The sequence below is a fragment of the Chelonoidis abingdonii genome, chromosome 1 (assembly GCF_003597395.2).
Source record: "Chelonoidis abingdonii isolate Lonesome George chromosome 1, CheloAbing_2.0, whole genome shotgun sequence".
Taxonomy (NCBI): domain Eukaryota; kingdom Metazoa; phylum Chordata; order Testudines; family Testudinidae; genus Chelonoidis; species Chelonoidis abingdonii.
The window spans coordinates 92,012,154-92,030,743 of record NC_133769.1 but is presented as its reverse complement, the minus strand read 5'-3'; the positions used below and the strand labels follow the sequence as shown (position 1 = coordinate 92,030,743).

The 18,590-nt window shown below is 40.9% G+C and overlaps 1 protein-coding gene across 2 annotated transcripts in view; it reads right to left on the bottom strand.

The window, feature by feature from the left end:
• The window catches only part of ANO4 (anoctamin 4), a 322,747-nt gene that overhangs the window by 163,487 nt on the left and 140,670 nt on the right, over positions 1–18,590 (bottom strand). The window contains exon 5 of one of the 2 annotated variants that reach the window (XM_075067279.1): positions 5,370–5,480. The exons of the other annotated variant lie outside the window; for it this stretch is intronic. Within the exon in view, the coding sequence (XP_074923380.1) occupies positions 5,370–5,480 (111 nt within the window). The remainder of the gene's footprint in view (positions 1–5,369; positions 5,481–18,590) is intronic. 2 annotated transcript variants of the gene reach the window in all.

Genomic DNA, 18,590 nt, shown 5'->3' with positions numbered 1-18,590 from the left:
TATTTAAAATTTTGTGTGAGGAAATGGGTTGTCAGCACAAAGCGCTTCTTTTACATATGGAAGTGAGGGGGCTATCCAGAGGAAAAGTGCTTGTGAGGCTTTTTGAGTTTCACAGTGAACTACTGGTATTCTTCACTTCAGATAATTCAGGACGAAAATGTAATGACTGTCTGACAAATTCCTATGGCTAATGAGACTTGTGTATCTTGCAGATATTTTTGCAAAATTAAATGAAATTAATCTGTTGCTGCAAGGAAAGAATGTGACCATTTTTACCACAATGGATAAAATTTCATAGTTAAAAAAGAAACTGGAATTCTGGGCATCTTCTGTACAACAGAAGAACTTTGACTATTTCCCTACAGTACCTGAATTTCTGACTGAAATAAATTCTACAGTCCTTGAAGAAGTTTCCAGCATGATTTTACAGCACTTACGTGACTTGCAGACCTCTTTATTAGAATATTTTCCTACAACTACTGATGATAATGCTTAGGTTCGAAATCCGTTTGTAATTACAGCCAAATCAGTCGGCTTTACTGTGCACGATTATGAAAGCCTAATTGACTTAACTTCTGACTCTGATTTGAAACACAAGTTTAAAGATCTTCCGCTGAATAATTTTTGGAGCAGCCTAATAGAAGAGTACTCTAATGTGGCTAAACTTGCAGTTCTAGTGCTCCTTCCTTTTTCTACAATTTATTTGTGTGAGACGGGATTTTCGTATTATACTGCATCAAAAACCAAATATAGGAATAGACTTGATGCTGCGCCTGACATGAGGATTCAACTTTCCAGCATTATTCCTAATATTAAGTGAATTTGTGATAGAAAAACACAGAAACACCAATCCTATTAAATCTAAATTTGTATTTCTGTTTATAAAAATAGATTTTCCTAGTAAAAATCTAATTTGTTTGGTGTTTGTGTATATATAAAAACAGATTTTTTTAAGCAGAACACAGTTTTTATTTTTGACTTTTGCAGTTGATTTTTGTACTATTTTATACACGCTTTCCAGTTAGAAATTGTTAGTTCAAGTTATTTTAAATGTGTATTTTTGCTTTGTTTTACAAAATAAAATATATGTGAGCATAAATAATGCAATTTTTTATTTGAAAACCAAACAACTACAAAATAATATTATAACTGTTCCATAATAGGCTAAAAAGTGTTCCATGGCTAAAAAAGTTTGGGAAACGCATGAAGAGGGTATGTGCACAAACTCCCACCCCATCATGGCTTGAACTCTAGGGAAATGGTATCTAAATCCCAGTCAAGTAGAAATTCTTACCACTGTACTGCTTGGAATTTGAAGAGGGCAATATTTCTAAGCATAAGCAAGGGTTCCTCAAGCCATTTAGCCTGGATTAGCCCTAAAGGACATATAGAGTTTGTACATTACAGCAGTTTCTGTTATTTTTTGGAACCAAAGATTAACTCATTTGTGTGTGTGTATGTTTACCTGCTTTAACCTTGTAAATAACGTGCACTTCTTTTTCCTAGTTATTCAATCTTTAGATTGTTTATTATAGAGATTGACTACAAGCATTGTCTTTGGTGAGAAATCTAATGTATAACTGACCTGGGTTAAGTGACTGGTCCTTTGGGATTGGGGGTAACCTGAATACTGTTGTGATTTTTGTTTTAAGGGATCATCTATCACAAAGGCAGGCTTGCCTGGGTGGCAAAAAAGATCAGAGTGCCAAGGGGACAGTTTGTGACTTCATATTAAGGCTATTATAGTGCTTGAGTTCACACCTGATACTTGGTTGGCGAAGTCTAATTATAGAACACACAACCAATGTGGGGTTTGTGCCCTTCTTAACAGTCTGCCCTGAGACTGGCACTTATGGGTCGTGAGCCACTCCAGACAGCATGACTGACCAATTTTGCAAGGTGTGGTTTTAGCATTTCCAGGTTCATTATAGGTAGTTATCTCTGGATTGTGTCTGAATGGCAAAGGGCAATTTCAGAGAGATTCTGAGTATATTGTGGACAAGAGCATATCGAAAGTAATTAGGCTTAAGATAGAATAAGCTGAAATCTTCCCTATTAAAAATATTGAGAATATATTTCGAGCTGGAGTTAATAAGTGCAGAATTGTGATTGGAAACATTAGAAATGGTTTGTAAGTCTTTAATATCTTTTGTACCATAATTTTTTTGTCTTACTTTGCACTCTAAAAGAGACTAGCAGCACAAGATCAGCAGGATGGAAAATAAAGACAGAGCAGCTTTACACTAAAGCCTTTGTACTAAAAAAAAAGAAATAAAAACTGAAAAATGCCGTTCAACAATCAAACTTGGCAATCTAGCAAATAGTGATGTCCCAGCTAACAAAAGTTAGACAGAATGAAAGAAAATGCCCAGGAAACTTATGTGAATGAACAAAAATGTGATTGCTAAAAGCAGTGACAGCCATTCTAATGGTACTTCTGTTGCACAGCCTACTTAAAATAAAAGTAGCAAACCAAGACCAATCAGGCCAACCAACCTAGCAAGAATGTTTAATTCTGCTATACCCAGGGCCGGATTTCCAAATAGGCACTCTAGACACAGGCCTAGAGCTGCCGGCATTGTAGGGGTGCCTAAAAGTGAGTTAAAAGTTAAAAAGCTAATACATACGAAGTTAGAAGTGGTTAATATAAGCTTATTTAAAAAATTATAAACTATCTAATGATACAGGAGAACCTCAGAGTTATGGACATCTCAGGAATGGAGGTGGTCTGTAACTCTGAAAAGTCTGTAACTTTGAATGAGACCTTATGGACTTCATCCACTGGGGAGGGCTGCAGGTGGTGGTGGGATCAGGGCTTCTGACCCTTGGGAGCACCAGGGCTCAGGGCTTCAGCCCCATGGCTCTGTTCCTGGCTTTTGCCCCGGGGCGAGGGGAGCACCAGGGCTCCCTACAGCTCCACTCCAGGTTTCAACAAGGGTGGATCTCACTGGGGCTCTGGGCTTTAACTACAGGAGGACTGCTGGGGCTGAAACCAGTGCTCCCCTCATAGCTAAAGCCCTGATCCCCAGCACCCCCCATAGGGCTGAAGCTGGTGCTCCTGAGGGTCAGAAGTCTGGATTCTTCTAATTATTGTAAGAGAACTTTTAAAAGGTATGGATTGCGAGGATATCAATAGTGTGTTCGCGGAGCAGAAATCAAGGAAGAAACATGATAATACTTAGTCCTGCTGTGAGTGCAGGGGACTGGACTAGATGACCTCTCGAGGTCCCTTCCAGTCCTATGATTCTATGATTTTATGTGCATGTGAAGTAAAGTAGCACCTACCTGCTACCAATGTGATTGTTTTAATTACATGTGGTTTTTGTTATTGCACTGAATAAATATTTAATTTTTCTAAATATTTCTTTTCATTTTTAGGGAAAACATATAGGTCAGCTGTAGGCAGGAGAGGGCTGGGGGGAACGCGGAAGATGCTGTGCATACGGGCGCATGAGGTGTAAATCCAGCCCTGACTATATCCTAATTATTTGCTATTCACACCTGACTGCAAGTAGCAAGAAAATCCTCAGATGTGTAGCCTGGCTTTGCAAATTGGACTGCACTGCAAGCAGGTGGCCACACCAGGAATTGTAGGCCTGGAGAATGAACTACTCTCACTCTGAAATGAAATGTGATCTCTCCAAAAGAGAATTAAGACACAGCGGTCAGGTGCATGGAACATGTATTGCCAGTGGTGGCTGCATCTGCTCTATGAATAAAGGACCACAGTCTCCAGAGCTGTCAATCTGGTCCCTTTCTGCATGAGCACTTAAATTCCTATTTATAACAAAGTTAACACTTAGATCTTATGCTCATGTTCATTCTTCTTTAAACTATTGGAACTGATGAACTTAGGCATAAGCTAGTGACGATTAACTACTGAATGCAGGTTCGATGCATTCATTATTTACGAATATTTTGTTACTAATGACCCCTACCAAACTAGCATCTATTTTCTGTAGGAAGTGGGGATTTCTATAGCAGTTTTAAATATCTGTTAATAAGTTTTCTGGATAACCTGCACACACTATTCAATGACACTTTGGATTGCCCGGTATAAGCACATAACCTAACAAAAGAGTCTTACAGTGTGACACATTACCTAGGGAACATGGGGAAAGGCAGCCTCAAAATAAATGATGCTCTGAAAGGGGCTCTATCAATATGTCTAGTCCCAAAATCTAATTTGTTTTAAGAAAAAAAAGTTTTGCTACATCTAATATTAGTAGAAAGCTTTTGTGACTTTTAACATACTTATTTGACAAAATAGGAGTAGTGGAGGAAAGTGGTTAAGCATTTCCCAGAAATGTTTGCAACACAAACACTGAAGCTTTGTGTTATTTAGTTATTCATATTCATAACTGAAGAAAGCCTTCAATCCAGGCACTTGTACAAAAAATTAAGATACTGTACATACAATCATAGATTATTAGGGTTGGAAGGGACCTCAGAAGATCATCTAGTCCAACCCCCTGCTCAAAGCAGGACCAATCCCCAAATGGCCCCCGAAGGATTGAACTCACAACCCTACCCTAGGTTTAGCAGGCCAATGCTCAAACCACTGAGCTATCCCTCCCTCCAATCAATCAAAAGACAGACATGCCTCCACATTCTAACCCTTCCCACAGAGGTCAGCCTGCAAATTAATCACAGGCTTCATCGAGTCACAGCATTCTTCTACCCACTCCTCCCCAAGCACACATACAAAAAGAAATTCTGTTTACAGTGTGTCTTGATAATCAACATATTGAGGCTGCAATGGACAAAGAGGATAGGAAGCAAGTTCTATAGCCAAGGATCCTCATGGAAAATGCTCCCTCAGTTTAGAAAGCACACAGAGTTCAGTATAAATCTACAGCATAGAAAGGGTAAGTAAGAAGATATTGATTTTAATCAAACAACTAACCCACTTGCTGCAATTATGCTGCGCTCAGGTCTCCCCAAGAATTAATGATGCAGTCACTTGAATGGAAGATGAGATGCATGATACCTAGCATTTCTGACCAAACTAAAGAGGAACACAGGTTTTTTAATACATACTTGTACATCTTGTAGCATTTGAAAATTTAAGAAGCTGTTTTCCCCAGCAGAAAATCAGAGAAGACAACTAGTTTAAAATAAAATCTTGAATAGGGGCGATAAGAGGGGTATTAAAGCAGCAGGGACACTGGGCCATGAATCTTGATTCTTGACCACAATAGTTTTCACTACTGTTGAAATTCAATTATCCACTCTCACATGTTTCCAATGTATTCACATTATCATTCAATTCGCCAGTTTAACCATTCCTTCAAGTATTACATTATTTTGATTCATCTCAGTCAGCTCTTGTACAATATAATCAATTTTAGATCCAAGTAGTAACTTACTTTCTTGTATTGCATTAAGAATTTCTGAAAAGTCCACATCTCTGCTCTGGACGTCTGGCTTTATCGAAATTTGCGTTTCCAGCTGGTTACTTTGCAAGTCCTCTGTTCCTTCTGAAGAAATCGAAGAGATTGATGGAGTTTGTGACAGAGCAGCAGAAAATCCAGTAAGCGGCTTTGAGGAGAGGCAACTGTCACAATAACTAAAGCTAACTAATCTTTTATTTTTTCTACCCTATCCAAGTTTCCTCTACACCAGGCAGGTATTGTTAGATAACCCAGAATCTACTGGTTGTTCCTTTACTGAGTTAAGACAACACAGAGCATCAACAAAATCTTCTCATGTCAACTGCCCACTGACACCACTGCTGAATTCCTTGTTCATGCAGACACCTGTCACCATCCTGTGCAGTGGGTTCCCCTCACCACAGCAACCACAAGACCAATTCCACTATGTTAAAACAAAGGGGAGAGGCATATGGATATCTCCATGCCACTACAATAGCTAAGCTAAAATAAAACAAGCAAATAAAAAAAATGACCACCAATCCAAATTAAAGTCTCAAGACAGCAAACAGCCTATGACAGACATCAGCAAAGAAAGAGCCAGGACAGCACATCACTCAGGTAACATCACAAGATCGCCTACTTGTCAAGGTGATGCAGTCCAGCCCTGAAGTGCTGCAATACTGCCATGCAGTCTGAAGAGGTTTGCATGATTCACACCTTGACATTTTGTGACTGCCATGGTGTGAATTCTAGTACATGTCACACTTCTGCAACACTTTATAGACTGGCCTAGGCAAGCAGTCAATTTTTCAAATCTAGTTGCACATATAAACTGACAATTTATCCATTTTGTAAGCCTCTTTTGCATGTGCAAATTAAACAACTGAAAAATTGACCCTCCCACGTACAGTAACACAGCTGTGTTCCAAGAGGAAGGCAAAATTATTTTGGAGGTTTGATGACGCACTGTGCATATAGGCTTTGGTCTGCAGACTATTTTAGCTCAGGTAAAGATCTGAGACATGGCTATTGGACATATAACATGTTTTCAAGGAGAAGCAACAAAGATTTACAGCACCTGTGATAAGTAAGAGTGACTCCTTGAGTAAGAACAACACATATACCATGGATCAAAGATCAGCAAAATATCACTTATCATAGGATTTAGGAATACATAGTTTGCCATACTGCATCAGATCATTAAGTCCAATATCCTGCTTCCATCAGTGCCAGTTAGTCATGCTTCTAATTATGATGATTTCCTTCCCCTCATACTTTGTCATGCATGAAGTCAGTTGTACACTGGTTTTGAAAATGGTGGAGAAATTCCTTCTTGACCTGTGCAACAGTCTTTTTTTCCCCATGAAGCATGAGATTTGATTACCCCATCATGATTTTAGTTTGCTTAGCACTAAATATGATTCCTGATGACCAAGTTATCCAGCCCGGTTTTAGAGATTGTCATACTTTGTTACCTCATTCTTTGAAAATTTGAGAATAAAAGTGAATTAACTTAGTCTTTTATTCAATAGGAAAAAGATAATACTTTTAAACTGCCTCCATATATGCTGCAGTTTATTTCTTTGTTCCAGAGAGAAGACTCCACTACTAACATCAGAGGCAGTTTCCCTTGTAGATTCTGTAAGGTAATCTGTCATTGCAGTAGCAGGAGACAACATTTACTGACAAGAATAAAGAGTTTCTAAAGTGAGACAGCAACCTCAGGAAATCTGCAGGTGGCCTATGGGGCTAGGGACTAAGCTCTGCCCCAGAATAGAGAGTGGATGACCTACAGGGCAGGGAAAGATATTGCAGTCCCTGAGAGAGATTTGTAGACAACTGGATTGGAGAGTATTAAAATAAGGATTAACGTAAGTGGTTTGTTTGTCACCTGATTTATTTCAGATAGTGTAACAGGTAAAAAAAAACAACTCAAGTTTGACAAATTTTAAAAATATATTCGTTGTTAATATCCTCAAAACCAGTAGCCTAGCCTCACTCTTTAGCTAGAATTAATCAACAAATCTAAAATACTCCATCTTCCTCAGATACCTACCCTCCTCACATCACAATTGTCACTTCCAAAAGACCAAGAAAATAGATGAGCTCTGCAGCACACCCAACAAGGGCAGAAAGAAATAAGTTCCGAGGCCCAGGGGCCCTTACAGAGAACACCCAGTCAGCAGAGTTCTAGCTGGAATACTTCTGCTGATCACAACTATGGCAGCATAACATGGGGGAGAGAGAGGCACTCTGTTGAACAGGCCATGCCCAAAAGCCATTTAAGGGCACTGTAGGTCTAAACCACCTTAACCTTGCTCAAAAACCAATACACAACTGATGCTGCGCCTGAACAGTGGTGTCATACTTCTCAGTGAGACAATTCTCCTAACAAATTGGGCCCACTGCATTCTGCGCTACATTTGGTTTCTTAATGGATGCAGACAGCTCATTCCACATTAACAACATACGATTTAAATGAAGTACAACAATTTCCTCCCAGCAGTAGGGACACAAATCAGTCTCCCAGTGGAAAAGCTCAGCTGGACCAGGCACCCATCAGCCACAACAAATCCTCTAATCAGGACTATGCAAATTCTTTAGTAAAGGCAAAGAAATTCTTCCATGATTTTTGTTCTAGTTATCTTCCCTCTGTGTCAGTTGTTGCAGGTCATCTGTAAACCAAGGTGATCTTTGAGGATGAAGCCAGCAAAGAGATTGCCTAAGCACTGCTTTATCAATGGTTGAGATCAAAGGCTCATACAATAATAGACTGGTACATCCAAGGGCCAATATTCTCCCTCAGTTCTGTTAAAGTGCAAGGGTAGACCATCAAAACAGCTCCATTGCCTCTCCAGAAAAGTGTTCCCCAATCAGAACATGCAAAAGCAATGGTCAGTTCCTAACGTTAGCAAAATTTCCAGTTGCCTCCAGCCTCTAATTCCAACTCAAGTACTGCATTCAAGACTGAACTAATAACCATTTGGCATAATATCATGTTCAGGAAGAAAATCATGAATAGACACAGAAGACTCATCATCCAAGTTTGTTAATGTCACTAAGCATTATCAGCTTCAGTACCAGTGTCACCACCTTGATGTTCAACTTCCTGAGCTCAGGAAGGGACTTTCAGCACATCAGGGAAATCAATACACTCAAAATATCCCCATTTTAATTCTATGTCAGGATTTGCCTACTAGATGGAATCCTGAGCAAAATTCTGGCCTCACTAAAATCAACAGGAATTTTGCCATTTCTTTCAATGAGACCAGGATATCATGCCCTGTATTTGATCCCGTTTTGGTAACGGAGTCTCCCTGAAGTTCAGTCAGTATGCAAACAGCCCAGCCATCTCACCTCCTCACTCATCTTCCTTCAGTTCACACTGCCCTAATACCTGGCTAGACTACATGAAAACCGGAACAAGAGTATCGTCCAGCTGAGTCTCTGTAATACACACCAAACTGGAGGCCTCATCCTTTGTCAGACATCCATGATTTAATATATTGCTAACCACAATCTGGCATTCACCAGCATGAACTGAAGAATAAGATCGTATTCATTTCACATTTGCAACTTTAAGCCAACACCCTAGCCTTCCAAGGGCTAACTACAGCTGAAATCAGTGGAAAGCCTTCCTTCCGCCACATTCTTCATGCCGTAGAAGAAAAGAGGAGAAAAAAAGCTGAATCTTGGCAGTGGGGAGAGATCGCTGAATATACTTTTTTGAGAGGAGGAATGGCTAAGTTACTGACCAAATTAAATGTGTGCTTATTCTTCTCTTCCCAGGAGCATAAAAAAATTGAAAGTGGGCACTGGAGGCTTACATTGTTTGGGAGTTAATAATGAAATTGGTTTGACAGAACTCCACACACATCTCCCACCTGGTTTGGGGGTTCTAAGGTAAACAGATATGTATGGAGGCACACGATGTTCTTTTCTGGCACAAAGAGGCAGATCTCTTTAGTTGGCCATGTGTACTTCTTCCAGTCTGCTACAACGGCAGACTTCTCTGGGCAGCAGTTGAGTATCTTTTCCCTGCCTCCAGATATCCTTAGAGAGAAGCGGCTCCGAGGCTGGCAGATATCATTGGCAGGCTATTGATGCTGGTCTCCAGTACCCCAAACTAGCTGCAGCTTTTCCCAGGTCATTCCCTATTTGAAGCATCACCAGCCTAACTTTATCATCTCTACCTTGTTTCAGCAATTAACTGCTACCTCATTACTGCTACAGTGGCTGATCCTCCTACAGGAAACTATAAGGGATACTTCCTGGGTTGTTAGTAGGAAAACGGTCTTCTCTCTGCAACAATAAAATAAATACAAAAAAGTAGAAGTGGAGCAAATATGAATCTAAAAGATAAAACTAAGATTTGTTTTTAGTTCAATTTGACACTAGTTCAATGTAAGTGAGGTAACTAAGCACAAACTTGACATTTACACTTAAAATGCAGCCATAGCATTTCTCACCATTGTGACTGACTATGTCCCAAAAAGTACTATAGTATTTCCATGTATTTGTTCTGAATATATTTGTCTAGCTTGAATTAATAATCAGATTAAAAACATTTTTCAGTTTAATATGTAGGTTTGGCTCTAAACTAAAATTTTATTTTACAACCATCTTGATCAACCTTTAAAGTATTAATAAAATAAACTGAACACATATTAGATCAATATATTAAAACAAAGTGTCATTTAGGCCCAACTCCAGCAAAAGCACCTAAACAGGTGCCTACTGGTAAGCAGAGTACTCTCTTAAATTAAGCATCTGCTTCAGTGCTTTGCTGGATCGGGGCCATATTGTACAGAGCAGCTAAGCTATTAGCACAAGTAACATTTAAGAGATGTGCCACAAAATTCAAAAGCCCATCTTAACGAACAGTATCAGTTTTGGGCCAAATTTTCAAAAGTTTGTGCATTTTTGCATGTACACAAACTCTGATGTTCACACCTCTAGATTTGTGTGTGGATGTAGGCATAGTATGGTTTGCAGGTGAGCATCTGAGCTCAGGCACGCAGAAAAATGTGTGCACATTTTTCACAAACTGGCCCAGAAATAGAGAGAAAATTTTTTATAAACAGGACCATGAAATGAGTATTGACATTTCTGAAATCTCAATATTTTGGAATGCATGCAAGAAGACTGAACTGATCTTTGTAATTCACTGGACCAGCCAGGTTTTCAAGAACAATATATCTTAATTTTGCCACTTAGCATCTGATCATTGTTTTGAACAGGAAGATTAGCTATCCTGCTTTCTCTAACTATAATCTTTTTTCCCCAAATTGCAGTGAAATAGTCCAAATGAAGAAAATGTTTCCTCTGTACCAGTAGAAGAGGCTTCTGCAGAGAAAAGGTTTATTGCTTTACAGAATTCTGCCATAGAGGTAGCTGCTCAGTGACTTTTATCAGTTCAGTGGTTTGACTTTCTTTATCACTTTGGCATTGAACATGTAATTTTGTAATGGTTGAAGTCCAAACTTGATATGGATTATGATTAGTGAATGATTTATATGCTACATGGTAGATGATCCTCTTTGAGGCATCTGTCTCTTTAGTAGGACAACATATAGCAAGAGTAACGGAAACCTCAGTGTGAGTAATTATATTTTGCCTAATAAAATGCCCACTTGTAGTTTCAGTTAGAGAAATTATTCTCTACATCCCCTCCTAAAATGGCCCAAACCTGTTGTACAGTTTTACTGACACAGACTAGTTGCTATGCGCCACCAGAGGTGACTACATTTTAGGAGTGGGTGAATAATTCCTGTGGATCCAAAACTTACTGTGAGTTCCTATTATATACAGCTGGAGAAATCACTTTAATACTGTAAAGGTGCTATGTAAAATCCAGATATTTTAGCAAGAGTGGTACAGATATGAAATCATTAACTTTATTTAGCTACATTTTGCCATTATATTTTTTTGAAAGGAATTAATCCTAAACAGACCCTCCCAATGTCTGAATTGGTGGATAGGCTTTAATGATTCACATCCTAAGAACTTGGATGGAGAACATATTGACCCACCTATTGTGTCAAAAACAGAAGCAATAGATTATAATGACTTTGATTTTGTTTGCAGTAGTGACTGTGAATGACAGCTAATCAGTAAAGTCCTTACAAAGGGGCTTTAGTGTGCTGGGGGAAAAGCAGAGTGTGAGATAATGCTGCTGCAGGCATAGGTTGTTTAAAACAGCTGCTTCTGCAGCTGCTTTGAAAGGGGATGTTTGCTAAAATTGTAGCGTAACATAGTCTAATGTGCTCCGCCATGTAAAAGCCGTTGACAACATAGCCAGCAGTGTATCATTCAAGTAAGTAAAAAGGGAGTAAAGAATGAACCATTGCAAGTAGAGTTACAGGAAAAAGCATATAGAGGTACATTATGTGTGTGGATGGTAACCCTTATAAATACAAGAATTTGCATTTTGTTGGACTGTAGTTAATAAAGTCCAATATTTAAGCACATGGGGAGCATTTGGTTTCATACAGACCAGCTCTAAATTGGTCATAAAATTTCAGTTCCTCTTGGTCATCTTGCCCAGATCATGGCCTCCTGCAGGAAAAATCAGACGAAGAGACAAACAGGAGAACAATTCTGCAGTTCTCCTTGTGCAGTTTCTTTAGGATTAATTTGTCCAGGGCAGTGATACTCAGACTTAGGCTTGCAAGCTGCAAGTGGCTTTTTAATGTGTCTCCTGTGGCTCTTTGCAGCACATGACATTAAAACACTGTTTGATTTAATTATTACCCAGTCTAAATTATTAACCAATCAGGGTGCTTTTACTATGTTATTAACCAATAAAGTTACCGACTTTATATGTGGCTCCTGAACCAATAGGGTTTGAGTATCACTGGTCCACGGAGACGGGTTTGTCGCACACACACACGACAAAAGTCAGGAACCAAGAGGCTCCATCCTGTGTGAAATTCCAATGTTTTGACATTTCAATTGAAATTCCGAAACTTTTCATGGAATAAATATTTTAGAAAAAATTTGATTTGGAAACATCAAAATGTTTAATTCTGGGTCAGTTTGACATTAATCTGCATTCAGCTGAGCTGCCTCATGGGAGCAGTAGTTCTGGCTCCCCATACTACCTTTCTCCCCCCTATGTGCTAGGCTCCCAAGCTGAACTGTAGCTCCCATGATGCAGTGAAGATCTCCCCTTTAGCTTTGCTGCTGCATGAGAGCTCAGGTGAATGGAGATTTACATCAGAGCAATCTGAAACTAAACGTTTCAATTCAAATCAACTCAAAACAAAAATGTTTTTGTTTCTAATTCCATGATGAAAAAAAATCAATATTTTTGATGGGATATTCCTAACCAGCACTAGCACAAGGTCACCTGAATGGGGTACCTGTGGGGCCCCTTATTCTCCAGAGTTTTCTGACAGCTTCTAGCAGCAGCAGCCCCTGGACCCCCCTTTAAACTGATAGGGGGGCTCCTAGCATAGATGTCATTCAGGCTCTCAGGCTGAATTTATTCCTTACTGGACATCCTGCACCTGGGTGATGGGGAAACAAAGATGTTGCTTCAAGTTCCTGTTCCTCCTCATACGGACCCTTGTCCATACAGGCCCAGAAAGTGCCCTCTGCAGGTCTAGGGATAGCGCATGTGTGTTGGGGGGGTGGGAGAGGGAAGGGGATGGAGAGAGATTTTTGCTGAAAAAAGGCAACTGATTGCCCACCATAGCTTGCTATACATGGTAGCTGGGTGTTAGTTTCTCTTGGTAGCTAAAAGTAAGGAGCCATGAAGATTCCTGTGCTCTGCACTTGCTCCAGAGAGAAACCGAACACGTATTTATTGCAATAACAGCTATCATATTCTGTTCATTTTTCTACAGAGTTACCTGTTTATGCATTTCAGGACTTCTGGCATTTTATTATTTTGGGGATGGCGGCTGTTTCCTTGCATGATTAAGACAAAGAAAGTGCCAGGCCAAATTTTGCTCAGTTCAATCTCCACTGACTTCTGTGGAGTCGTACTGGAACAACAAAGTACAGAATTTGGCCCACCTTGTTTCTGAAGTTTTTCGATATCGTTTCAAGCACCTGTAGTGACAAGCTGGGTTTCCCCAACTGTGCAATGGTGCTAATAGTTATGTACTTTTCCATGATTTGAAAGCTTTTTCCCCAATGTAGCAAGGAATCTATCTTTCTGTAGCTATAGAAAGCACTTCCCACACTTTTATATTGTTTATAAATATATAATGATACAGACTGGAACAAATGCCTTTACAGATCTCAGATTTAAGCCACAGGATTCTATCATTACTACATTAAAGCATGATATATTTCCATTAAGATAGAAACAGGATGAATACTGTAAATTGAGGTGATGTTTCTAGACCTTTAGAAAGCATTTGACCTGGTACACTGCTGCCTATTACTATTACAGCTTAGGGACTTGATGATTGTAAGTGCTGTAGCAATTATCCTACAGGCTATAAGAGACAAGGTGGGTGATGTAATATCTGTTATTGGACCCAACTTCTGTTGGTGAGAGACAAACTTTCCTCAAAAGCTTATCCCTTCCCCCAACAGAAATTGGGTCCAATATGAGATATCTCATTCACCTCTCTCATAGCCTGGGACCAACACAGCTACAACAACACTGCATGAGACAGGCTATAGTCTATGATGGTTCAGAGTAGAAAATCAAGTCCTTTGTTTATATGGAGAACATTACTACTGTTCACAAAATCCTCTCTGATTATAGGTTCAGTAACATCTGTCTATAGTGGAAGTGGCAGAGAATCAACAACTGGTGAAAAAATACAAAAAATCCAGGTTAATTTTAATATTTCAAAAGTGATTCAAATGAATACAAGAAGTTATTTAAATTTTAAATAGGAAAAGATAAATGTACCATTTTGCAATAGAAAAACAAGATTCCAAAGCCAAATTGTTCTGACTTTTGGTATAAAGCTGGATCAAGAATGTCAATGGAATAACTATACTGATTATTTTATAAAAGTACTTTAAGGGTTTTTTTTGTATTGCAACAGACTTTGCTTAAGGTCTGGTGTATGATGCAATCCATCTATTTTGCCCCTTCTGAATAGCACAAAATGAAGAGATCATACAGGAGAATCTGGGCCTACTTACATTATAGACTGTTTCTGTTCTCAGTGATACAGATGTAAAACTGGGAAAATGCCAGCAAAGTCAGGGTTACTCTGGATTTATGCTGGCATAATTAGCGTTGCCACCTGTTCTGGTCTTCCCAGGGTCATCTCATTTTGATGATGTGCTGGGAAATCTGTAAGGGTGCTCAGTACACACTGCCAGCTATCCAGTTATATGGGCTCTGAGTTATCCCAGATATCCCTTTTTTTGGGCCCTCAGCAGTAGCAATCCTGGATGTAACTGAGTTCAAAATCTGGTCAATTATATGCATAATATAAAAACACACAATTGATACAATACATGTGACCTAAACAAAATTGATATGTAACCTCTTTAAATAGATAAACCAATACTCTTTCATTTTGAAAAGTATTTGTCTTCAGCTTTCCCAAAAGAATTAAGACAGTATTTCGTACATTTAAGTTTTAGTGACAGTAATTGAGCCATCACAAAAGTACCAATAGAGAAGGGGGGAGGAGAGTGCTTTTTCAGAACTCATCAGATAGAACAACCTTCATGTGATTTCAGAAATAGCTAAAATTATCACATTTTAGAACTAAGTGAAAAATCCAATGTACATGTGGGTGTTCACTGCAGAAAAGAACCTGATAAAATTCTGGTTGGATAACGGTGATGATACATTAACATTATAAATTGAGTGAAACCTTGTTATGGGTTGAATTAAAACTGACAGGTATGAAGGGACCGTTCAATTAGCATAACTAAAGTTAAGCCCCCATGTAGGACAAAGGTGTTTTTGCTGGTGGGTCTGTGTGGTGTGAGAGGTGGGGCTGGGCAAAATACACAAAACAGAGAGAGAAGCAGAGGCAAAAGGAAGAAAGCCAAACATCAGCCTGCAAGCACAGTGTTTGGAAAGACCTAGAAGCTTCCGGGGCTGTTGGCTAAAGAGGCTGCAGGCTGTAAGATAAGAAACTGCTCCTTTCATTTGTGGGTCCTCCTGCATTTGGAGAAGCAGAACTTTGTACATTCCTTGTAAACAAACAGGATTTGTCTATTTTATGGAAAAAAAACAAAACCAACCTTCCCCTAAGCATCAGGCTCCATCAATTTCTATTTCCAACAGGAACATCCTTATGGCCCATTCTTTCACCAGGGCCGGCTCCAACTTTTTTTGCCGCCCCAAGCAAAAAAAAAGAGCGCCGCCCCGCTGTAACACCCCCTCTGCGAGCACCGCCGAACCCCCCCGAGCACCGCCCAAGCCCCTGCCCCGGAGCGCCGCGTCACGTCGCCCATGTCCCCGTCCTCTCGAGTGCTGCGTCGCCGAAGCCCCCCAGTCCCCTGAGCGACGAGACACGCCGCTCAAGCCCCCGCCCCCCTGAGCAATGTGACACCCAACCCCGCCACCCAGTGCTACATCACGCCACCCAAGTCCCTGCCCCCCTGAGTGCCATGTCGCCCAAGACCCCGCCCCACCCGAGCGCCGTGCTGCTGAAGTCTCCCCCGAGCGCCGTGCCGCCCAAGGCCCCCACCCCTCCTGAGCACTGTGCCGCGCTGCCCAAGTCCTCGCTCCCCCGAGCGCCACGCCGCCCGAGTCCCCGCCCCCCCAGCGTCGTGCCACCCAAGCCCTGCCCCCGCAGCACCACACGGCCGAAACAAAAAACAAACAAAAAAACCCTCCAGTGCCACCCGGCCGAACCAAAAAACCCCAAAAAAACCTCGAGCGCCGCCCCACCCCAAGGTGCCGCCCCAAGCATGTGCTTGTTCAGCTGTTGCCTGGAGCCGGCCCTGTCTCTGACTAGCTGATCAGGTTGAAAAGAGGCAACAGTAATAGTGTGTTTGTGTAATTGTTTATTTTCCACTCTCAAATCCATTTGAAAAAGTCTGGAATCTAGACAGACCAGAGAATTTAGTCCATTTCCCTCTACTCTAATTTACCTAAAAGTGACAGAAGGATTGATTATACTTTGGTTGTGCTTCTTTCTTCTTACATTGTAAGTATACTTGTTAAAGCCTACACAGTCTTCCATTTTCTTTACCTACCATGTAGGATCAAAAACTCACCTGTATTTGATAAATGTGGTGATTTTTATGAAAGAAAGATCAGTGTAGTTGTCATTTTACTTTATACAATGTCATGAACTGCTTGTAGACAAATAAGGAATAGAGGAAGCAAACATTTGTTGAATAAATTGTTCATTTCAAAGAGCTTGCTCAAGTCTAATGCCAGCTATGGGTTGATGAGGGAAGCAGAAATGTTAGCTGCATTAGGGATGAGGAGTGTGACCTAATAAACATCCTCCGGGCCATCAGTGATTTTATAAAATGTCACATCAGAATAACCTTAATGAGATTCCAGACTGTCTTTCCGAATGAATTCTAGCATTACAGGCAATTAAACAGAAATACATTTATACCATAGCTTATCATTAAGACTACAGAATCTGCAACTTCCAGAGACTTCCGTGACTTCAGCTTGCGGTGCCTGGAAGCTGCAAGGTCCCTCTGATGCCCTCAGTGGCTGGGAAGTCTAGGGTGCCCCCACTGCCTCCCCCGGAGCTCTGAGTTACCACAGGCAGCGGGGGAGAGAGGGCTCCCGCAGCTCCCAGCCGCCATGGGTAGTGGGGTCCTGGGAGATCTGAGCCGCTGCTGGTAGTGGGGGTGCCCCTCTGCTCCTGGCAGCCACCATGGGCACACACGGACACGTAGCTAGCTTCTAGTCACAGGCAGTGAAGGGGGGGGGCAGTTCTCCGTTTTGTCATGCATATTTTTAATAAAAGTCTCGGATACGTCAGGTGCATCTGTGAATTTTTCTTTATTGCTCGTGACCTGTCCATGACGTTTACTAAAAATGTGCATGACAAACTCTTAGCCTTATTTATCATTGCCATCATTATCCGAACACGCTAATTCATCAGGTTCATGCCTACAGCAAACACCAGCAGCTCAGCTGTGCTGGAAGACCAACCCATTAAGCCGGGTGCGGATCAGGGAGCTGTAAAGATAGACTCAGGGCACCATTACACCCCTTCATCTTGTCTTGCTCTAAGCACAATGTAACCAGAGAGGAGAATCTTGCCCTGTGAACTTGATTCTCATTTACACTAAAGTCCTTTCCCACAATTCTAGCAGTACAAAGGGGCATTAAAGTAGGCACAGCCTGGATGGTCCTTAAAAGCTTGCCAGATTTACCTAAGCTAAGGTATTACTTTATTATTACCTTGATCCAGAAAAGCACTTACATACTCTCCTGAATTGAGGCTTATTTGCAATTTTCCATTGTACGGGTACTTCCCTATACTTACTATTGGAAGAACCCTGCATGTTACCTACAAGGTTCTGTAACTGCAAATACTGAACACTCAGGCCGTGCCTACACTACTAAATTGTCAACCTAATTTATGTTGGCATACAGCCACCGCAGTTATTAAATCGCTTGCGTGTGCACACTTGCTCTTGTGTCAGTGGTGCATGTCCTCACCAGCAGCACTTATACTGATTGTATTATCAGTGTGGGGCATTGTGGGATGGCTCCTGAAAGCCAGTATCAGTTACAATGCAGTGTCTACACTGACACTGTGTTGACCTAATTACATCAGCCATGACGCTACACCACTTGGGAAAATGATGTTACTAATATTGGCATAGAGAGACCCTGGTGTTGACGGGAGTCAAATTTAAGTGAAGACACTTCCATGGCTAAGTCAATGCAAGGCAGCCTATGTCACCTAACCCTGCTGTGTAAACCATGCCTCAGTTGTGTCTTTACAGCACAGCTTTGTGTTTGGAGCAGTGAAGAACTGCATTGCCCCATATAACTGGGAATCATTCTGCTTCCCAGAGCTCCCTAGAATGCAAGCGGAACATGCTTTCTACTACACTACTTTACTGGGTGCAGCATACTCCCCCCATGCACCACTCACATTCCAGAGGCTGATGCAGGCAAGGAAGGTGTGTTCAGGGCCAAGGCCCTGCCTTCTTTGAGCGCACAGTGCTCCCAAGGCAGTACAGAAAGCAGTCCTTGCACTTCTCTCAGGCCTGGTCTACACTATGCGTTTAAACCGATTTTAGCAGTATTAAACCGATTTAACGCTGTACCCGTCCACACTACGAGGCCCTTTA